Below are 21,294 nucleotides of genomic sequence, written 5' to 3' on the forward strand. Positions count from 1 at the left end.
AGGCTAACCTTATTCCTCTCCTTTAAAGGTTATTGTACCTTAAATTATGGAAACACGCTCTGCACTTCGGATACGCAAGCGGTGAATATCTGAACAGATATCCTTGGTGTGCATAGGAGTACTGTGGCGAAGCTTGCTACACTTGTTGCTGAAGACACGACGAAGTGATGATGGGATCTTTTACATCTAGAGCTGAGCCTTACACCCGTTTTAATACTTCACTCATCTAAAGCAACAGAACGACGACATGTCCTAGGGCTGACATTGGCGAGGCAGGTCTTGGAAATGGATACAAAGTCAACACAGCATCCGTTATTAATTTCCAAAGCAGTCTGTGTATCTCGCAAGTTCAGTGGGTCTTGGAGCTGGACACATTGGCATCTCAACGGTGAAGAATCCAGAATCCATACGGTCGAGATGGTGAGCTTGATACGGCAACTGCGAACAATACGAGCATGTCTATAACACTGTCACCGTCACCGTCGCAGATGATGCGCCACCCAGAGTGTTGCTAAGCTTGTCATTACGTCCACCATCTGTTCTTATCTTCCAGAGCACCCAATACGAGAGAGTAGCCCAAGGTTATTTGCAGCTGGATAGGCAAATCGGAGGTCGAGAAGATTACCACCAAATACTCAAATACGAAAATCGAGAAAGAGGGGACAGGGGCTTCTCAAAAATGATCTCCCACTGGCCACATGCCAAGGAGCAGGCTTGTTTCCACTAATATGCACATCATATGATCTCACGTGACATGATAATAGCCAAACCTCCATACCCTTGTGGGATGATCATACTTCATCAATTTTTACATCCAAGAACTCTAATTCATCTGAACTGACCATTTCCCTTCAGTCTCTACATCCAGCAGTGACAACAAACTCACGGTAGGGATCTGGAAACAACACTATCTCAATTTCAACTTCAAGCGCCTACGCAATGCAACGTCCCTCTTTCTTGCAAGCACCAGCACAGCCAACTGCATAGGCAGAAGCCCATCCAGATGCAGCAATGGTTGGTGCACCCGAATGTTTCCCAAAATAACACATTCCGGTGTCCTTTTGGAAATCGACAGATTGACATGCCAATGTGAATCCGCAAATCTTCATACATTCTTCTAAAGAGCCTGCCTGTGTATCACCGATAGGGATCGTTCCATGGCGCTTGCAACAGTCCATACGGAATCGCTGAAAATAGTCAGTCGCAGTTTTAAACTTCGTCTTCTCTCATTAGACACTCACTTGACCTGTTGGAGAATCCCATGTTTGTCCATCAGCATTTGGGCATTCTGTTGAGCAAAGGTATGTCAGGTCGTCTTGCTTTGCAGATGTTGGTGGGTCAATGACGACTGCGGATGCTTTCTTGCCTGTAAAGAATAATCAGCTTCCACCAAATTAAGACAGGTAATAGGATTAAGTACTCGTCGCATCTGCAGTTAAAGCTTCGACGCCAGCCTCAAACATTTTACACTCCCAGTCGGGCTTTCCATTAGCAAACGTTACACTATTGCAATCAGTCTCATCCTAAAACTGTTTTGGACTATGCTTCATACCTCTTGCATTCGGGAATATCTGCACAAGCAGTCATGCATTCGGCGAAGTCATGAAGTGGTCGGCTTCCAGGGGTCTTGATCTCAGCTGTATTCTCGAAGCCGCACTTTACCTGGAAGTACGTGCCCTGTGGAGTCAAAAAGATCTTTCCATTATCTGAGGTTGTCAGTGAATAAGATGATTCATGTATATTTAAGTATGCGCTTACTGGTTGGACACTCGCCATCAACTGTGAAACTTGCGCTGGCGGTCACACTTTCTGCGAGGGCTACCTTGGGCACGGGGCATTCGGGCGGTGTGCGGTACTCTGTGTCGGGACGCTGCTTACGCTCTTCGAGAGGAAACCAGGTGTGTGTTCCTGGAAGGGGAAATGTCTTTTCTTGTCAGTAAATGAAGGCAAAGGATACCCTCTTTCTGGCGTAGTTCTACTCACCGGTATGTACTATCATCAAAGTTAGCGGACTGCAATCATACTCAAAGTTTCAGCAATATACATACCTCCTGCTTTGTTGCACACATTTTGCTATTGATATTCCAATCGGCAGACTGGCAATTTGGTAGGGTTGAGCAATAATCTGCACATTCCTTTTGTGTGGCTGTGGTCGTAGCATCAAGAGGCTTAGCAGTTGTACCGTGATCGCATTTCAACTCGAAAGTTACTCCATTTGCGGTTGTATATCTTGCTCCGTTGTCTGCCGGACAGGCATAGACTTTGGGTCTCCCTGCTGCAGGATCCCCGGCCGCGGGGCTTGATGCACCGCCAGGTCTGCCAGCAGCAGGAGCAGGGTCTGAAGCCGCTGGTTGAATTGGCACCTGATCAGGAGGAGGTGCGCTGCCAGGTCGGCCAGCCGCGGGTGCTGAAGCAGGAGCTGCTGCTCCTGGTCGTCCTTGAGCCTGATCTTGAGCGTTCACGAATGGTTGGAACAAGAAAAAGAGGGAAAAGAGTACAACGAGCGTACTTCTACTGAGGCCCATCATGGCTGTCGATGAAATATGACTCAAAAAAGATGGCAAGAGGATCAAGGCGAGGATATATCTCGCAAGCGTGTAGATCAGAACTTCAGCTTCAAAGTTGGACTTGATGGAAATTTAAAGAATAAGAGTATTTGTTTTGTTCGAATGACAAAAGAAATGGAACATGGACCTCAGCTGTTCTAAGGTAAATACGTTTTCTTCTTCAGATTAGCTCCATATATGTTCATGCATCATTGTACTCATCCGTGACGCCACTATATTCTCCAAACCAGGTACAAGTTTATCCTCCGATGAAAGGTATCACTTTTCCAGCCGAGAGGATAATGTTTCCCCGCATTGCAATTCAAGACACCTTCAGCCGGCCATAAATTGCTATTGTCGCACAACAAGGTTGGTTCAGGTACGCCCCATTTCTTGAGCTGGAACCGCACAAGTAGTATCACCGAAATACATGAAAATCAATATTTGACTACATAATTAGAGTAAGGAGTAGCTCAACGTATGTCCACATACCTTTTCAATTCTAAGTCAACATGTCACGATTTCTATCGCTTCCACGGAATGTCGCTCCGAACAACTTTAGGAGAAACATGCATGCCTTTCATGTTGTAAAACACACTCGGTTCCCTTTTCTGTCTTCATACATCCACAACTGGGTTCTCTCGGAGCTTTACAAGATGCAATATTAATCAATGTTCCACAAGCATCTCCATGTTACAGTTCATAGTCTGGACTTTGAGACTTGCGTTGAAAGACACTCTTTTGATAGATTATTGGCCAGGCAACCTTCTTTTCCATCTCTATTTTGTATAGCCTATGACCAGTCTCTGGAGAGTTGACTTTGACATATTCTCTTCCTTTTCAAAATTACAAAAGATCTTGTTAACAGTTTAATTTAACTTCACGGACTGAATATTCAATTTTAACATGTTGATTCACAGTTTGGCGAAGCTTTTGCTTCCTCTTACTTTCCTAACAAGTCAAGTTCTTGCTGTCGACCCAACTCCAGCTGATAAGGCAAAATGGGATGCTGTATGCAAGCAAAGTAAGATCATCACTTCAAGATTCTCAGACAATGATAGACTAATTTATGACAGAGGCCGGATCTCAATTTTGTGAGTTGGTAAAATAACCTCAATTTTTGCTCTCTGACAAACTTTTCAGCCATGCAGTTCGATGCGACTGGCAGTAAGTTCTCCCTAGATGAATTATCAGTCTTGTTCTTATTGGGCGTATAGAACCGACTGGACAATGCGTTGCGCCTCCAGTCACAAGCTGTTATTGGGGACCATACACCGTAAGAGATGATGTCTCTGTATGGTCGTGATTTCACGTTCTAAACCTTCTAGGATCCGAAAACGAACAAGCCTGGATGCTGCGGTAAAGACAAGGTAGGCTTCTTTTAAATTGGGCTTTATAAAACATGAATCTCACTGAAAATTTTATAGGGAACTTTCATTGTTGACCCCGTGGTCAAGACAGAAGGAGCATGTTGCGTTGCTCCAGGTCTTTTTTCCTTCGATGCCACGACGAACAAAGGCGATTGTTGCGCTCCAGGTAAATTCTATCATGCCGATCCAAAGACCTTAACAGGTAGCTGCTGTGCAAATGACGATGACGTGTTTACCTGTGATTGTTCTTGCAAGCCGGTAAGTGCTCATTCTGGGAGATAACGGTAGTGAAGTTTCTAGACTGAAATCGACGTCTTAGAACCCGACACCTTCTTGCCCTAAGGGTGACGGAAAAGAATTCACAGCCGGAGGCAAGAAATACAAGCTCTATTGTAAACTGAGTGAGTAAATTTCTTCACCTCATCTTTGATCAATGTCTAACAAGCTTATTGTTAATCACGGATTAAACGACTTGGGGCAAGCACCCGCACCTTCATTGGGCGATTGCATGACTCGCTGCTCTGGAACCGATACCTGTGTCCGTGCAATCTGGAATCAAGCTACTGGTATCTGCTACTTACGAACTCATGGCAACAACGCCGTACCCGTAACAGTTGATCCATTTGATAGTGCTCATCTAATCGAGGAGCCAGTTTGTCCCTGCCCATGCCCATCATGTCCAACACCAGACCCCTTCCCAGATAAATGTCCGGCTGCTGAAGGCAAGAAAACCACGGTGGGCGGAGTTGAGTACAAGGTTTATTGTACGTTGGGTCATACAGCTGCAAATGCAAACTTGGGAGTTTCGAGTGCGAAAGATTTCAAGGAGTGCATGGAGCAGTGCTGTGAGTCATCAAATTATCTTTTTGGACCGTGAGATAAAATACTGATTTCTGATATCTAGCTGCCAAAGCCTCACCTTTCTGTCAAGGTGTCAACTTCTATGACGATGGCAATCCCACCGATAATTGTGTTTGGGCTTCTATACACCAGAGTCCTCCAACAGGAGCAGCACCTGCAGGAGGTGATTTCTTATGTGCTATTCCTGTTACAAAGAGGACTTAGTGAAAAGCTACTATCTTGGCTTATGAAAGCTTTTCGGGAAGTGGGGAGGGCCAGGCTGGTAGGGACAATTGGTGTCGTATCTTTGGAGACGAAAGATGAGGGTTACTTCAGGCTAGAATTTCAATGATAATCTGAAGTTGATACAACCATCTTACCGCTTTGTTTGAAACTATGCCAGTAACCCAATTCTGACCGGGTCTTTTCGCCTACGTAGAGAGGTGAGGTGAAAATTAGATATCACGAGATCTCGCTTGCAGAGAAAACGCCTCGCCCCAACGGGAAAAGCGCCTCGTTTCGTTCCCAACATCACCTAAATTTCTGCTGCACATAGTGGTTTTCGGAGAAAAAGCATCTTCATGCATATGTGCCACCGTCTCAAATCGATCACAACAGCCATCTCATGATCGTCCCGATCCTCGCGGGAGGAGGACACTAATGTAATAATACCCCCTTACTTACTCCTCGCTTCTTAGTTCCGTGTGAGCACATAAATACAGCATACTTATTTCTCTGACTTCAGCTACACATCTATTTCATATTTGAGTCACACAAGTATCACCAGATATATGATATCTTTAGTGTCTCAACCTATTTCCGAGGAACGCGCCGGATCGGCACGAAGTACCAAGCCTTGGTGCAACAGATAATGCATGCCATTCTTCGTACAGGGAAATTAGTACGCTACCCCATACTTGTACCGTACGTCTGTACTACTTTGTGAAAACATTCATTACGCGGTCTTAGATGTTACGTATTTTAAACTACCGATTCCAACATTGCAGGCAGCCACAACAGCATCTTCAGCTACAACATATTTGCGCCAAAGCTGTATCTAAGACAGAGCAACATAGTGCAGCTATGCCAAAACAGCAAAAGTTGCACCAAGAGGCCTGTAAAATGCCGCTTGGTGCAGCTCGCAGACAAATGTTATGGTCGGCGAGGTCCTCAAACTGTGAGATAGGAATGCTTTTGAGGCAGGGACTCGATATAGTCTCCCTACATACATTGCGGGGTTGCGAATCATGTCAATAATCAAATGCGTCGTGCTACTCATTTCAAGTGAGAAGGTGGTGACACTTTATTACGGTGCATTGTTTTGGTCCCGCCTCTTTCCTGCAAAGTGCAGAAATCGGGGCATGTGGTACATACATATCATATCAAGCAGATTGACTTGTTCTTAATCAAGAATATTGAGAGAAAAAACATACTTCTACACCTGCGTGCCCTTGGTGACTGATTGAACTTCCAAATTTACTTGGATTCTATCTTTTGACTTCATCTACTACTTCACGATGAAACCATTCAAGCTCTCGATACTTAGTGTTTTCACCATTGCAAGCTTCGTAGCTGCTCAGTTGGAGACGCCTGAGGTATACCAGTCCTTTCTATTCCAGACAATATAAATCTATGCACTTGTGCTACAGAAACAGAATGATCTGACATTTGTTCAATCCAGGATTTCTGCAAGAGAACCGCGGGACCAAATTACGTCCCTAAAAATGATGCAAATGGTGTTTTCCAGGGCGAGTGCGAAACTGCAGCTATAAGTAGTGCGTATCTCCGCCTATTATCTTCACCTTCATATATCTAACACTTCGAATACAGTTTGTCTTGGAACAGAGTAAGATTCTAATTCTATCCTAGCTAGAGAAAGCTACAAGACAGTCTTGTGAGAAAAAATACGAAAAGCTAACATAGGCAATGAAGATATGCACAAGCTCAGACCGGCGCTACAACTTGCTGCCTGCCACCAAACACGGTCCAATCTGCTAGTGGAAAGCAAGGCTGTTGCCCACCAGGTCAAAATTTCAAATGGGATGGCAAGTTTCCTCTTCCCTTTTCATGCTATCTTCCTTGCCCACTCCTTTTGTCCCCGTTGCAAATCTAACACGGGATCACCAATTCAGGCACGTCCCCCTCTTGCATCACACCACCACCTCCTCCTCCCGCGATTTCTTGCCCAGCTTCCAACCAGCAAGTTGTGAATCGCAATGGGCAAAACTTCAGAATTTACTGCCAGCGTTCAGTGATGGTATACACCCATCCTTGGTTGACGACCACTTCCCATGGCATATACCGAGCTGTGCAGGGCCCTGAGTTGATGACGAATGACTTTGAAACGTGTCTACAATTTTGCGCAGCGAATGGGAAATCTAATGGGGCCAATTTCTGGCCTGCGCAAGGATTGTGCTCTGTGGTTGATACGCCACCCGGGAATTTCTTTAAAGTGGGAAGTCGATATGATGTACCACCTCCTCCCTACAACGGGCCACAGATTATTTCCATGGTAGCGATACCCAAGCGTGCTTATTAGACTAAGCTTGTTGGAAACTTGGTGCTGAAGAATTGGGTTCGATAGTTAGGACAATATGGACAGACTATAGCTATTTCACGAACAATACTTCCATTTGTTCACATTGTGTTTGCGTGGGAGTAGAGGGAGGGTTGCAACTTGAAAGTGAGGCTTTGATATGCTAGATCAACTTGACAACATAATAATCTTGCAATTTTAGCAGTAAATGCTTCGAGGTTAATATCCTATCTTCTATACATCAATCAGGGACGATTAGCCAGCTAAGTGCTCAAAACGATCCCGAGTTCTTGCTCTTAGATATTGTGATCTGTGATAATAAGAGGAAGGAACCCCGGTAGTACAACTCTGAGACTTACATAGTAAGGTACCAAATATCCAGAAGGTAAAGGACAGTACACTTTTCCTCCCATTCTTCGCAACCACACTTCTTCTCCCGTCGATGTTTTACACGTCATTGCCTGAGAACCTCTGTTTCACAGAAAACGAATTGTAAAGTTCCGATATGAACTTAGTTCTACCAAACGGCTGTCATCAGAGACATCATGTCATATGAATTTGAGACCCGTTGCTTTATGTACACAGGTTTCAAACCTTGGTAAAGGCATGTATTCCAACCGATGGAGGACGAGGTCTTATAACTTGTATTGTAACGAAGAGTTACACTGATTCAGATACAGAAATGAGATATCGATACACACATCAGGTAGATATCATTCAGATAGAGAGTGCCATAGGTTTCATAATCAAAACCTCCGCATGAAGGGGTGCATAAGTTCGTCGTGAAGATGTGATGGGGTGATATTATCCTGGCGTCGTGGTTTTAGTAAATTCGGCACTTTAATAGTTAGCTTCATCATGTGGTAATGATTGATATCGATAAACACGCACCTTATTGATTGCTAAAAAATAATCCAAGTAGATCATCACCTTCCCCCATCTTTTCTCTCCTCTTTTTCCATCCTTCAACAACTCCAAACGTTGAGCGAGGCCCATCTATTTCCTTGCGAGAATTCCAGATAATACCTTCCAATCATAGAAGACATCATTGCGTTGCGTAACAATGATCAGATAGTTATCGTCATGCAATATTCCATGGATAGGTTCTCATTTAACGCGCCAGCCAATCACCACATATCAAACTTTTCTTGTCGGCGCGTAAAGTTACAGCAAGAGATCACAATTTCCAATCGACTGGTCCATACCTGATTTTACCATTAAGCCTTGTAACGAATCGTGGCGACTGTGAGCGAATTAGAAAAGTTTGCTATTTCGGTATTTCAAGTCTGGAGTCTAGATTGTAGGTCGTGCTTCATGGCTAATTTGTAGGTCTACTTCATATGGGAAGTATCATCACATCACTCCCGTTTCGTTGTTCTTTTTATCCTTCCGTCTCCTGCCTACTCATACATTCATTTCATACGTGTAGTTCTATTGTATGTTGTCACAGATTCGTTCGCTTCTTATTTTGCTTATTGTCTGTTCTGAGACGTTCACTTTCGTTCATCATTCTTTGTTATTGTTGAGTCCTCAAAAGCGATTGTCTAAATTCTCCTATTGTCCGAATCTTATTGTTGGCCTTGTAATTCTCAGATCATCTCTTATTTATGACCATGAGGAGGCTGGACCTTGGGCATTTTCTTTTTCACGTATAATTAATAGACGTTTCGACCTTCCTCAAGTCAGAGAGATTATTTGCAACTATACCACCTAGAGCAAGAACGACCATCGTTGGTTAAAAATCAAGACATTTCCCATTGTCTCCACTTTCAATCCATTTTCTCACCACAATTTTGACAATTTTTGCAACCATTTCGCCATGAATACCAAAAACAAGATCATATCTAAATCTCCTGTTGAGAGACCGCCAGCTCTATCTACGAACGATCCTTCCACAGTACTGACAGAAAATCCTTTTGAAACCATATTTGACGGGAAAAGCGAAGATGATGATTCTTGGAAAGACGAGGATGTATATTCGATCGCTTCATCGGAGGAGCTACAGCAGTCGAGACCCTCAAGAAATATCACTACCAGTCGTAGTGGAAACGTGACGCGCACAATCAGCCGCAGGGAGAGAAAAAACTCCATATCGAGATCGATGCGAGAAAAATCAAAAGGAAGACAGCGCAAGATCCATGCAAATCTCCGCCTCAAAGTCCAAACAACCTTTTCAACACACCATGGACCTCAACCTCAAGCGATCTCTTCACAGCCGTCTCGATCCAATGGAGTTTTTGTTGATTTGGCCACCCTCAGGAAACTGGAAAATGTTTCGGCTCATCCAAACGGAACTTTGTGGAAATCTTTGGAGAACAAGAAAAGCAAAGCCATCGAAAACTCTGCCGAGGAGACTAAGACTGAGGCTCTGGAAACAGTACAGAAAGAAACACCGAATGTATATCCGCTGGCAGAGCGACGAGGGTCTTTGAGACCAGCAGCCCTGAAGTTGGAGGACGACTTGTCTCCTAACGATCGACCAATTGTTATCGGCATCTCAATCCCATCTGCACGTTTAGCTCATCATGTAACCACCCCGCAAACATCAACTTCAATCGCTTCAACAATGATGGGAAGTTACGGGCATGAAACACCGATAGGGAGAGAATTGGTAACGCCATCTATCGTCATCACTCCTGCCCACGAGGTCTCTGCGTGGTCGCCTTACAGTACTGCATCAAATGTTTCACGAGCACGAACTTTATCAACATCCTTTTCAGTAACTAGCCCTAATGACCCATTCAAAGAGGGGGCGCCACCATTGCCGAAAATGCCAGCGGCTTTAGCCGAAGAGGAGAAGCGAAGAGTGGCTGCCCAGCATAGTTACTTCTCTCCCGATTCGGATGCCACTACTGAATGGGATGACGAACCAGATTCAACCCGAGTTCTGTCGTCTTGTATTATTTATGAAGAGGATGAGCATCCAATCATTGTGCGAAGTGCTCGTGCAATCGATGTTGCAGACAAATTGAAAGTGGACAACCATGAAAGTATCGACACCATTGCTGCACGGACTCGTTCTGGATGGTGGAATTACATCACTTCGCCATTCGTTTCGCGGTCGAACACAGTGGTATATCCAGAGAAGAAGATTTCGAGTATCCCGGAGGTACCTATCTTAAACGTTGCAGCAGCCAGAGTTCAGGAATCAAAGATGGAGCGAAAGTCGTGGGAACAGCTTTTTTCCCCTCTTTCTATCAAAAGATCGAATTCCAATGCATCCGATGCTTGGTGGGATGTGACTCCCTTGGGTTTCAGGTCAGAAAAGCAGGTTTCTCCTGGTTTAGTTTACAAAGAGACGAGGCATCCAGTGAAGCCGTCGATAGCTACTTTGCCCTTTGTTCGTTCAGCTTCGGGCGATGTGGGAGATGCTTCATTGGCTAGCGCCATTGGTATGACTGCCACCGCGGATTCTAAGTATTATACGAATTCTACAATGCCTCATGACCATTCGGGTATTTCAAATTCAATACAAAGAGGTTCTATTTTGGTCAACAAAGACAATTCGTTGTCATCTTCAAACGATAGCACAAAAGAACTCAGAAGCAATAATCCCTTTGTCAAGTACCAAAATAGTAACATTGATCTTTACAACGACTCGGGAATGATTAAAGATGGGGACTCAAGTGATTCAGGGTTGAAATCGAGAACACTTATTGTGAATAACACTACTGAACCACCACCACCACCACCACCTTACACTGAATCACCAAAGAAAGTCAGGAAATATCGAGCCTTTTTTCCTTCTTCACGCGAATTAGCACCAGCATCAGCACCAGCACCAGCACCAGCACCAGCACATGCACCAGCACCAGCACATGCACCAGCGGTTGCTCAAGCTTCAGCAGTAGCTTCAACTTTACAATATCCTACTTCTCCCAGTCCCATATCCCCAGAAAGCGAGCAAAAGATGGCTCCTCAAGCCGGTATTCAGCTGTCAGAGGTTCCACTGAGTCCTGCGCGTGGTAGAATCAATCAGAGCACTGCATACCCCGGGCCTGCTAGGCAGACAACACCAACAATTTTGATTATGACTGAAGAATATCTCGAGCAAATGGCAGATAAAGCAGCTCTTAAGGCCGCCAAAAAATCAGAATCGAAACGTCAAAGAAACGAAAAGGAAGACAGCATGGCTAGCAAATTGGGTGGATTATTCAAGAAATGCATACCTAAAAAAGGTAGGCAAGGCCCTGAAGGCCGAAAAAGACGGAGATGGTATTGCTGCGGAACCATTGCATTGATTTTGTTGATCATCATTATTGTAGCCCTTGCTACGACGTTGACCCGCAAACCAAAACATGTTGTTTTACCATCTCAATGGTTGAACCTCACTGGCTTTCCTCCTATTTACGCTGGGCTCTCGACGGTGGCTGCTCCAGTGAACATTGTGGCGAATACTGGTTGCGTATTCCCTGCTACGCAATGGAGCTGTGCTTTACCAAAAGAGCAACAAGCTTCCGTCGCACCAAATCTACCAAATCAGCCCAATTTCTTTTTGGAGATTCAATGGGACAATAGTAGTGCAGCAAATGCAACCTTTGCAAATGTTACAGGGAACAAGAACCTCTCTACACGCAGTATTGTCGGTAATCCCGTTTCTGCTGGTAAATTCATCAGGGACTTGATATTGAGAGCACGTCAAACAGTTACTTTCAACCCCTCGCCGCCGCCACCATCATATGCCGAAGAAGCTTTTTTGGGAGATACCACAGATGGGATAGTTTCGTCCAATAAAGCTGGAGAATCAACACCTTTCTATATATCCTTCTTATCCACTACAAACACTACTTTACCAATCAACAATCGTGTGAAGCGTGCAGACTCAAACAATACCGATCCAAATCTGTTCCCGAATATCACAACTGGTATCCCGGCCCCAAGTCTGAATCCCGATGGCACTGCGGCTCCAGCAAACCTTCTTCCATATCCCATTCAACAGCCAATTCGTTTATATGATCGAGGGCTTCCTACTGAGCATTATGGATTCTATACTTACTTCAATCGTACTATCTTCCTCAAGTCTCTCTCATTACTCAACGATACTAATACCTCCAACGGTGAAGTTCCTGCTGATCAGAATGGCGGGGCTCTTGAAGGGGAAGCCAATTTCCGTTGCACATGGGGCGAGACTCGTTTCTTAGTACAGATGTGGACCAGGATGAATGGAACTGCTAGACTCAACAATGCTACTAGTTCGACGGGTGCCTCTACTGTCATTGCCGGACAGGACTTCTCGCAGCCTGGATCATTCCCTTATCCGATCACTATTACCACCGATCGACATGGAGGGGATCCTGGGAGGAAGTTGTTGTACTGTTATAGTATGAATGACAGGGAAGGGATTATAGCGACCAGTGGAGTGGTCAATGGAGAGAATAGAGCATTTGGAGGCCAGATTATCAATCCGGCTCCGAGTGTTTTCTTGAATACTAGTGATTCATCGCTTGGAGGTTTTGATGGAGGAACAGGCGGCTGTTCTTGTGCTTGGAGTAACTTTCAGGAGCTCATCAGTGCGTCAGGAACGTGAAGGAGAAGATGACGATGATGCATTTTTATGATATTATGGATACAGGTATAGGGAAAACAGAGGAAAGGAAAGGAAAGGAAAGAAGACACAATTTAGTAGCATGGGTTATGAATATTGAATAACTACTACATTAGAAATGCAGAGTAGATGATAGACCAGAATAAGTTAGGGATTACCTATGCAGGAACACTCCTACAATTAATGTATATTTCAATTGCCAAATATGAACAATGGTACTAGACAGTATCTATGACAGTGAAACAATATGAAGGCAAAAATATATAGAGTGAGTGATCCCTGTCGATTCGGGTCGGCGAGTATCGATCAAATTCCGATGAAGCTCTCTTGTGATTGTAAACAACGGAATCTCATCTCAACCCTTCATTACACAAACTACATTCGTTTCTTGATCTCGATCTACCTACAATACCTTCAGCTTATTACGCCCTCTCACCATCTTTAATTTCATTTTTTCTTTCCCTCTCAGCCTTTCATCATCTTTTATCGCACAGCAACCGATCTTGCCGCCTAGATTTATCTACTGATAACCACTTGCGATTGTCATTTGCGATTCGAGAATCTTCGAGGAATTGTATAAAGATTTGGGCGAACTACAGATTGTGTTTCGAGGAGAGAGACAACATGCCATCCATTGCACAAGAAGATTGGGATGTTCCATCTATGGATTTCCACATGAGTCCAAATGGAGCTGTGAATCTACTGAAGAGACGGAGGGACGTTGCGAATTTTGCGGATGTGATGGATGAGGAGGTGCAGATGAAGATTAATAGGTATGTGCTACTTGTTTGCGGATTGATTTTCGGGTCGTTCTTTGAATATCAACAATATCAAGCGTATTAGAGGCAGGGCAGTTGTGAGCAGTCAGCTAATGTTTGAAGTAGTCCTAGACATTCAAACCTCCATTCACATTCACATTCACACAATCTCTATCCACACGCCACGCACCACGAACCCGAACGCAGACACCTAATTCCCCGCTCGAAAATGAGTCTGAACAAACGGGTTCGAGTTGAATATTTGCCCTCAGAGCCCGAATCTAGGATCGAACAGGCAAAGGAGAAAGAGAAGAGTGGATCTGGAATGGATCTACGAGCTTGTCATATATGTCGACGCAAACCGACTGTGAAGAAGGAATTGGATGCGTTTGCGAATTGTGAGGGCTGTGGGAAGAGAGCTTGTTGGGTGTGTATCAGGGAGTGTCTTGGAGGGTGGGGGAATACGGAGATGGGGGAAGAGGTGGGAGGAAAGGAGGACTGGGGAGAGAAGGGAATGACGCATAGGGGAATGATCTGTAGCAGATGCTGTGTGGAGAGGGGAACCGAGGGAGATGTGCTGTGTTTAGGATGCTTGAGAATGGAGGGGAGCTGAAATTTTTGTGCGCGTGGGAAAATATTTACTGGGATTTGGCACTGCCAGGAGGGAAATAGGGCGCATTATGGAAACTTAAGCAAACTTGCGGGTAAGCTCCGGGTTCGATTCATTAAGGAGTAAACTCGAGGGAGGATTCTCCGGTTCGATGGATGGGAATGATTCGATGGGATGAGCGATGCGATCGATACCCATTTTGATCTGGAGTCTTTAAGGTTGGCAATCTTGCAAGGATAGTGATTTGCATATAATAAGGTTTACCCGGGTTTCTTACTGCATTTTACCATATAGTTACATGTATTATGAATATTGATATATTTTCATTGGCTATTTGTACTGTCTTTTATACGTGAATACTACATGGGGTTAAATAGTCGTATAACTACGCTTGAATGACAAGGTATTCAAATTCTGGACGAGAAGAATGTGAGGTATGTTTTCACTGCAGAAAACTGGCACCGTTGTTTCTGTTTAAAGTGGGTTGGAGCGAGTTCAGTGAGTGATCATGTTCTGTTCGTCGAGATGATATCGGATGGGGTATCCACAGCGGAGTGGTAATTCTGGCAGCGACGATGGATATCTACCTTCTATGTTCTATGAACTGATGCAGCTTTTGAGAAATACTCTTTGGAGACATCGGATGAAGTCTTAGACTATTTACTTTTTTCAGTATTGCCGAAGATGTAGGTAGGTATATAGTATAGAATTCTATGGAGCGCCATCTGGTGAATGTTTGAAAACGACCTATTAGGGTGCAGTGACTAGGAAAATGGATACTTTCGTTCAAGAAAGCCATCCATGATCAAACACTATCTGTCATCTTGGATACCAAGCTCAGGTAGAGTTAGGTATAGCGCACATTTTCATCTTCACAGCTCCCATGACGCTCTTCTGATTTTCATTTTCTCTCCATATACATGCATGCATATCCCGGGTATCCAAACCAAAACGCCTTGTGCTATTTTCTCTTACAGCTTTAAGCAATCCACCGATGCGCCGTTCTTGTATGCAGGAAGCTAATCCCTAACCAGTCTAACAAGTTGAATGCGTAAAAAGAATCTTGTACTTTTGTCTCCGAACGCCTTCGTACTTGATGAAGTAGCCGTTCAAACACCTTCTCCGTTATTTCTTCCCCATAACTTCACCGTTCTATCATATCCTCCACTTACGATCCATTTGCCATCTGCACCTACGTCACAACTATGCACATTCCCTGTGTGTCCGCTTAAACTCTGTACCAGCGCCCAGTCATCCGCCGAAAAGATTTTGACGTCCTTATCAAATCCACTGGAAACAAAGAATGTTCCCGCTTTTCTCGGTTTCACTGCTCCCTTTTCATCATTCTCGGGCAATGACTCTGCATCCATCCCTTTGAACCATCTCAAATCAGAAACTACACTACGATGTGCACCCACTGCCCCGGTACTTGCGACTTTCCTCACATCCCAGCATTTGACCCAGCCATCGCCAGATCCAGATAGAACACGATGGCCATCAGTAGACCAGTCGAGCGCGTAGATGGGCTTGATATGTCCATCTAAGATCATAACTGTACGGCCTGTTCGGAGATCCCAAATACGTCCAATACTATCCATTCCTGCGCTTGCTAGAAGTGATCCATCGCCATTGAAACTCAGACAGAAAACACCTCTTGAATGTCCTTCTTGAAGTAAAAGTTCTGTAGTAGTTTCAACATCCCATAGTCTCCATGTCGTATCCTCGGATGCGGATGCGACATATTTCCCCGATGGGTGGAATTCCACTCGGCAAACTCTTTGATTGTGTCCCGCAAGTGTTGAAACAGGTGTATCTTGCTCCAGATTCCATAAATGAACTTTTCCCTCTGCTCCTCCTGATGCCAAGTTGACGCTTCCAGGGGAAACATTCGATCCTTCTATTGTGGCACCTGGTGCCCAAGAAATTCCACCCACTCTATCTGTATGGCCTCTCAGTGACTTTTTAATTTCTAGATCCGGTATTCCAAGTAGCTTGATTCCACCTCCCCAATTTCCAGCAGCGACCAATTCTCCATTCGGCGAGATTCTCACAATACTAACTGGTCTCTCGGCCGCCATCTGACTTCCCTGGAGCTCGAAGTCCTTGAGCCTCTCCTTCACTCCTTGTCTGAACTTAATATGAGTCCTCAATGGAATATCCTTCTCGATCTTCTGAATCTCCATCCTCTTTTTCGCTCTCGGCAACGAAAACTTCGCAATCTCTATCCTCGCGTCTAGTAATTCTTTCGTCCCCCTAGTATAGAATTCCTCTTCAGCTTCCTCATCCTTACCCCCCTCTCCCATCTCGATATCACCATCTTCATCTTCTCCATCTTCTTCCGCCTTCATCTCACTCTCAATCGTCAACAACTGCCGTAATCGGTCTCTCCTGTCACCTGGTCCTTCTCCGAATAATGTGATAGGCTCGCCCATCTCTCGAAGTCGTGCGCGCACGCGCCCATCGTCGGTTGGGACCGCTATAGCGGCTGCGCGACGTTTGCGATCGAATTGAGAAAGAATTGCGCTGGCACGTTCGGGAGCAATGCCAGCGGTTGCAGATGGCATATCATAGTCACGATCGAGAGGGACATCTGCAAGATCTATACCTGTATCCTGCGTGAAGAGAAGTGGAGGTTAGCTGCCGCTTGTGAAGGTGCAATTGTTCATCTGTCTGAGGTTCATTTGTGTGCATGATTATAGGTTGGAGGGGTACAACTTACTTCTTTGGCCTCCTCCACGTAAGCTTGTCTGGAAGGATGCATTGTGATAACTTCCAAGGAATTCTACAAGCTGCAAGTGGTAAAGAATTTGTAATTCGAATGAATGCGGTTGGCGTGAGGTAAAGTAAAGATTGTTGTCTACTTCGCACACACAGGGAAAATAAATACTGGAGTGAAGCTTTACGGTCAAGGATTCAGTGATGTTTATTAGTGACGATCTTCGCTAAATTTCTGATGCTTGAAGGCCTAGAGCTTGGATCAAGGTCTAATTCTACCCTGTAGATTTCTGGCCTGTACCTTTTTGGATGGAAAAGCTTGGCACCTCCATGAAGATGAAGATGGAGAGAAAATCGTACATTTGAAATTGTCTATATATTCATCTGATTCTTGTTTCGCTTGGTCTGGTAAGTAATAGTATCGATCTAAATCTAGGTTTTCATAATCACATATCACGGAATATCACAAGGGAATCATGACTAGAAAAAAACGGCATTGTGCTAATAGTGGTATACATATATATATTCTACCATGCATGTACGTAAAAAAAGGTATCCTCCAATTTCGATAGGTATCTTGAGTAAACCATTTATCAATCCCGTAGGTAATTTTGAGCCAAAACGCCCTTACGCCTCATACATACATGTGATTGCCAAAACTGCCAAAGGTGCAAATGAAATTGTGGTATTTCCTTGCTAAACGCCAGAGAATCTATCAATGCAAGCTAAAGTACATGGTATATTCATGAAAACATAGTGTGAAGTGTAAAAGGGACAAGTATCAAAGTGTAAAATTGAAAAGAAAGAAACGATTGAATTAGAAAAAGAGCATCTCCGAGGTATCAACTTCTCCATAACTCGGATGCCATAGGAGTGACGTCTTCCTTGGCAGCTTAGCTTGAGAAGACCTTGATCGAGTTGATGATCCAGTAAGCATTCTTAAATGCAGTTGGATTGGAAGAAACATAAGCATTGCAGGTGGCAGCTTTGGTACTAGCTGCGCAACCACCACTTGACCAAACTTGCCCAGCCCAATCTCCGCAGAATGTGGTGTCGAGAATGATGTTGTGCGATTTGAAATGACTGTCGATATTGCAACCGCTGCCAGAGAATTTAGCAATCGGCTTTCCCCAAGCGGCGGGATCTGGCTTGCCAGACTGAATGTTTGCTGGGATAGCTGTACGGGAGAAGAAGTAGATGGCAATGTAGGACGATGTCCATTCCCAAGCATAGACCCCACCTCCCGCTGCGTTAAAGGCTGGACCATAGGTTGCTGTGTTTTTGACTGTTTGGCCACAACCTGTATTTCCGCCTCCTGCGTTGCAATCTGAACCAACGAGAGTTGTCCCAGTATCGGATCCGCTGTTGCTCATGACACACCCTTGCGAGGTATGAAGAGTCATTTGATTTGTAGTTCCGGCATTGACTCCTTCAATCACGTCGATTTCTCCATTCGTAGGCCACGAGGGCCCGAAGCTCCAAAGAGCAGGCCAAGTTCCGCATCCCTCTGGCATATGGGCAATATCGGCAATGAACAGGCCATGTGTGTATGCTTTGTTTGAGCTAACACGAGTTGAAGCTCTTCCGGCAGCTCCTGAGAGTGAGGTGGTGTGATCTACTCCGAGATAGACAGAATTGACACCAGCGTTGTTGGTATACCCAGCAAGTGCAGTTTTGTTGGCAGATGAAGCGCTCTGATATGCGACAAGACCGTTGGTTGGGTCAGCGCCAGAGAAGAAGCTGAACTCCGAGAAGAAGTTTGTGTGGTCATATGAATCGGCAAGAGTGTATGCGGCATTCACGCTGCCGGCAGCGAGAATCAACGCAGCTCCGATACGACTGAAGACTTGAGCTGAAGGCATGATTGCGTTTGTAAAGATTGACTGTACTTCGTGTGGTTGTTCCAAAAAAAAAACTTGAAAGGTTAAATTTGTGGAATTGTGAATGGAAGTATTGAAGTGGTTTGTAGAATATCTGAACGTGATTTCTGAAATGCTTTTGAATCAAACGGATATCATGAATTATAACGAAACCCCTGAGTTTGTATTGCAATTGTTCTTGCTTTATGTTATTGTGAGGCACGAAGACAATAGCTTTTGTCGTATATTGTGACTCGACAATGACTGCACAAAGAAAGGTTGCTGTTCAACAAAGTTTTTAGTGAATAGATGGAAATTATCAGATAAGCCACACAATTGTCAAAGGTGAGGTAAAGAATACAAGAACAAAGATGACAGAAATAGAACGAAAATACACCGCGTAAGGAGTGACGGTGATGCTGAATGCTTGAAATTTGACAAAGCGACGCGAAAGCTCTTCGACTGAAGAAAGAGGGTAAGAGATATTATAAGAAAAGCACGCATGTGAAGGATTCTCCTTCAATGTCTCTAGAGCTCTTTGTCCCAAACAGTTCAGTTCTTTCATGGCGTTTCCGTAGATAGTCAATGCCCTGTAGACTTCATAGCAGGGGGGTAAGCTTCGAGAACTAGGTGGTCAATGTACCAGGCCATCCTGGACACTTATAGGAGCAGAGAGGGGTAGACTGTAGAGGTGTGAGTGAAAAGGGCATGTATGTGCGAGCGAGAAACCGATGGAGGATTCAGTGGATGATGAAGATTGGCATGGAACACACTAGATGGATCACTCTCATAGCGAGCGAGATTCCCTCTCCCCAGGCAAGCCAGGATCCACTGGGATGATTTGATCTGAAGTGTGGGATTTAGCTCAAGATTCGAGAAACATTGTTGTGACAGGGGAATAGGGAGATGGATGGCGCAGCCAGTAAGGACTCTTTATTCATGTCAAAAATCGGATGCTTGACAAGAGTGTTTGAGGTTGTGATGGTTCCTGAAGGAGTGGACCAATTAAACTTTGTAAGCCGCCAAGATATTTCTTGGTCGGGATTAAGCGAATCTTTTAATCGTGCTCGGATTGCTTAAGGAAAATCAAATATATGCAAGGCTAAAGGTGGAATGATCACCAGTAGAAAGATGTTGCAAGAAAGTATCACTTCCTCTCTGATTGTTCCCATGCACATCTTATCGGCAACGTGGTACTTTATCATAGAAAAGGGGGGTTCGTCGAACATGTGAGCGATTTGCGGGATCTGATCTGCATACATACAAATTCGTATGTCTACTCAGAATCTATGATTCTGCTCCATCCCTCAATTTTTTCCCAGTCAAAAGAGCATATCGGCTTGCTCTCATGCAGGGAATGAAGCCAGAAAAAAGTACGGAACAAGTTATACTTCCAGGATCCTTTTCTTCATCTCGCTCTCCATGCTCCAATCAGAATCTAGAGGATCCAGACATCCAAACATCCAAGGAAAACGTCACGTTCTTCTGAAACACCAAGATCTGATGGAAACATCAAACATTTCGGATTTGATCTTCGCATTTCCATCTGGTCTTTTCCGCGTAAGCCTATCCCTCAACGCCAACAGATTGGCAGCTACAACACGAGTCGCATATGTGTTTGCCCATGTATTTTTTGCATCCAGATGAGCCCCCACCATAGATGCATGAAACTTGATATCCTTTGATGAGACCCAGAAGATCTTGTCAACCACCACACAAACAAAACACCGTGCGTGCCTTATATCTATCAATCCATGTCACCCTATCAACCTAGTAGACAATTGCCTTGTAGAACGTCCATGAGTTGATACTTTCAACCACTCAACTCAACTGCCTTCTCCTTTTTGCCAATAACGCGTAGCACTTCACATACATAAAACATCAAACATTCTCACCATCTGAGCTCGACAAATCGTGCATTCACATCCTTCCCGTTCCTTCTCCCTGTGTGTATCACAGCCCATCAAATGATATGGGAAGCACTATTTCTACGTGGTTTCTTAAGAATATCAACACTGTAGACGTTTATTACCATAAGAGGCAGGTCAAAGTAGTCTCCCACTATCAAATTGAGGCTTGGCTATATTGCGGCCCAATACTGTTGTGCCGTATAGATCAATCCCCAGACTTCCACTCCTCTGCAACTTCCCACGCACCCTTCAATTTTCCCGGAATCATCAAAGTCATCATAATTTCCCAGAAACATCAGCATCATCAATATCGTCACATCGCCACTACATATCATGAGGTCAGTGTAACCTGATGGTGTACTACAGGATTCACGCTATTCATAGCACGTCTTCGCCTCTTTTGAAGCTTGTCATAAGCACCTAAGTTAGAGATATCCGGGGTTCAGTAGAATTAATTGATCCTTCACAGTCATGCGTAATCTGCAGTGTTTGTCCATCGTAAAGTTCTCATTGCAGGTATATGAATAGAATTCTCCAAGTTTATTGAAGCTCATCCTCATCTCCGTGAATTCAAATAAAACTCATCATTTTCGGCTGAGAGATTC

At 44.4% G+C, this 21,294-nt stretch overlaps 7 protein-coding genes across 8 annotated transcripts; 4 read left to right on the forward strand and 3 right to left on the reverse strand.

Moving 5' to 3' along the window:
• Positions 1–572: 572 nt before the first annotated feature.
• Positions 573–2,705, reverse strand: BCIN_02g04030 (hypothetical protein). Its single transcript, XM_024691287.1, has 7 exons — positions 2,049–2,705; positions 1,984–1,992; positions 1,759–1,924; positions 1,553–1,706; positions 1,421–1,503; positions 1,242–1,366; positions 573–1,187 (listed from the first exon to the last, which is right to left on the reverse strand). The coding sequence occupies exons 1-7, from the start codon at positions 2,526–2,528 to the stop codon at positions 933–935; spliced, it is 1,272 nt and encodes a 423-aa protein (XP_024547057.1). The 5' UTR covers positions 2,529–2,705; the 3' UTR covers positions 573–932.
• A 627-nt stretch (positions 2,706–3,332) lies between these two features.
• BCIN_02g04040 (hypothetical protein) lies at positions 3,333–5,130 on the forward strand. Its single transcript, XM_024691288.1, has 9 exons — positions 3,333–3,570; positions 3,623–3,640; positions 3,690–3,713; positions 3,764–3,822; positions 3,875–3,916; positions 3,974–4,174; positions 4,236–4,317; positions 4,399–4,761; positions 4,821–5,130. Exons 1-9 carry the CDS (start codon positions 3,453–3,455, stop codon positions 4,979–4,981), a joined length of 1,068 nt encoding a protein of 355 aa, XP_024547058.1. The 5' UTR covers positions 3,333–3,452; the 3' UTR covers positions 4,982–5,130.
• A 1,043-nt stretch (positions 5,131–6,173) lies between these two features.
• BCIN_02g04050 (hypothetical protein) lies at positions 6,174–7,566 on the forward strand. 2 transcript variants are annotated; one of them, XM_024691290.1, is made up of 5 exons: positions 6,174–6,351; positions 6,438–6,531; positions 6,587–6,602; positions 6,680–6,801; positions 6,889–7,566. In XM_024691290.1, the coding sequence occupies exons 1-4, from the start codon at positions 6,274–6,276 to the stop codon at positions 6,684–6,686; spliced, it is 195 nt and encodes a 64-aa protein (XP_024547059.1). In that variant the 5' UTR covers positions 6,174–6,273; the 3' UTR covers positions 6,687–6,801; positions 6,889–7,566. The 2 variants fall into 2 exon arrangements, with proteins under 2 accessions (XP_024547059.1, XP_024547060.1); XM_024691289.1 differs by having other exon boundaries at positions 6,689–6,801.
• A 1,124-nt stretch (positions 7,567–8,690) lies between these two features.
• On the forward strand, positions 8,691–13,062 carry BCIN_02g04060 (hypothetical protein). The gene has a single exon (XM_001553705.2). It carries the CDS (start codon positions 9,112–9,114, stop codon positions 12,817–12,819), a length of 3,708 nt encoding a protein of 1,235 aa, XP_001553755.2. The 5' UTR covers positions 8,691–9,111; the 3' UTR covers positions 12,820–13,062.
• Positions 13,063–13,103: 41 nt separating this feature from the next.
• Positions 13,104–14,629, forward strand: BCIN_02g04070 (hypothetical protein). Its single transcript, XM_001553704.2, has 2 exons — positions 13,104–13,610; positions 13,722–14,629. Exons 1-2 carry the CDS (start codon positions 13,462–13,464, stop codon positions 14,206–14,208), a joined length of 636 nt encoding a protein of 211 aa, XP_001553754.1. The 5' UTR covers positions 13,104–13,461; the 3' UTR covers positions 14,209–14,629.
• A 233-nt stretch (positions 14,630–14,862) lies between these two features.
• Positions 14,863–17,120, reverse strand: Bcprp4. Its single transcript, XM_024691291.1, has 2 exons — positions 16,925–17,120; positions 14,863–16,817 (listed from the first exon to the last, which is right to left on the reverse strand). The coding sequence occupies exons 1-2, from the start codon at positions 16,964–16,966 to the stop codon at positions 15,315–15,317; spliced, it is 1,545 nt and encodes a 514-aa protein (XP_024547061.1). The 5' UTR covers positions 16,967–17,120; the 3' UTR covers positions 14,863–15,314.
• A 297-nt stretch (positions 17,121–17,417) lies between these two features.
• Positions 17,418–19,730, reverse strand: BCIN_02g04090 (hypothetical protein). Its single transcript, XM_001553702.2, has one exon. It carries the CDS (start codon positions 18,780–18,782, stop codon positions 17,814–17,816), a length of 969 nt encoding a protein of 322 aa, XP_001553752.1. The 5' UTR covers positions 18,783–19,730; the 3' UTR covers positions 17,418–17,813.
• Positions 19,731–21,294: the final 1,564 nt, after the last annotated feature.

Source organism: Botrytis cinerea, chromosome 2 (genome assembly GCF_000143535.2).
Source record: "Botrytis cinerea B05.10 chromosome 2, complete sequence".
NCBI classification, from domain to species: Eukaryota; Fungi; Ascomycota; class Leotiomycetes; order Helotiales; family Sclerotiniaceae; genus Botrytis; species Botrytis cinerea.

Coding starts and splice junctions, on each gene's coding strand:
- BCIN_02g04060 (XM_001553705.2), top strand. CDS start 9,112: ATGAATACCAAAAACAAGATCATATCTAAATCTCCTGTTGAGAGACCG.
- BCIN_02g04070 (XM_001553704.2), top strand. CDS start 13,462: ATGCCATCCATTGCACAAGAAGATTGGGATGTTCCATCTATGGATTTC. Junction 13,611..13,721: donor GTGCAGATGAAGATTAATAG/GTATGTGCTACT, acceptor TGTTTGAAGTAG/TCCTAGACATTCAAACCTCC.
- BCIN_02g04040 (XM_024691288.1), top strand. CDS start 3,453: ATGTTGATTCACAGTTTGGCGAAGCTTTTGCTTCCTCTTACTTTCCTA. Junction 4,318..4,398: donor CAAGCTCTATTGTAAACTGA/GTGAGTAAATTT, acceptor ACTTGGGGCAAG/CACCCGCACCTTCATTGGGC. Junction 4,762..4,820: donor GGAGTGCATGGAGCAGTGCT/GTGAGTCATCAA, acceptor TCTGATATCTAG/CTGCCAAAGCCTCACCTTTC.
- BCIN_02g04090 (XM_001553702.2), bottom strand. CDS start 18,782: ATGCCTTCAGCTCAAGTCTTCAGTCGTATCGGAGCTGCGTTGATTCTC.
- Bcprp4 (XM_024691291.1), bottom strand. CDS start 16,966: ATGCATCCTTCCAGACAAGCTTACGTGGAGGAGGCCAAAGAA. Junction 16,818..16,924: donor ACGTGGAGGAGGCCAAAGAA/GTAAGTTGTACC, acceptor CTCTTCACGCAG/GATACAGGTATAGATCTTGC.
- BCIN_02g04030 (XM_024691287.1), bottom strand. CDS start 2,528: ATGATGGGCCTCAGTAGAAGTACGCTCGTTGTACTCTTTTCCCTCTTT. Junction 1,707..1,758: donor TGATGGCGAGTGTCCAACCA/GTAAGCGCATAC, acceptor TGACAACCTCAG/ATAATGGAAAGATCTTTTTG. Junction 1,367..1,420: donor TTTAACTGCAGATGCGACGA/GTACTTAATCCT, acceptor TATTCTTTACAG/GCAAGAAAGCATCCGCAGTC.
- BCIN_02g04050 (XM_024691289.1), top strand. CDS start 6,274: ATGAAACCATTCAAGCTCTCGATACTTAGTGTTTTCACCATTGCAAGC. Junction 6,352..6,437: donor CTCAGTTGGAGACGCCTGAG/GTATACCAGTCC, acceptor TGTTCAATCCAG/GATTTCTGCAAGAGAACCGC. Junction 6,802..6,888: donor TCAAAATTTCAAATGGGATG/GCAAGTTTCCTC, acceptor TCACCAATTCAG/GCACGTCCCCCTCTTGCATC.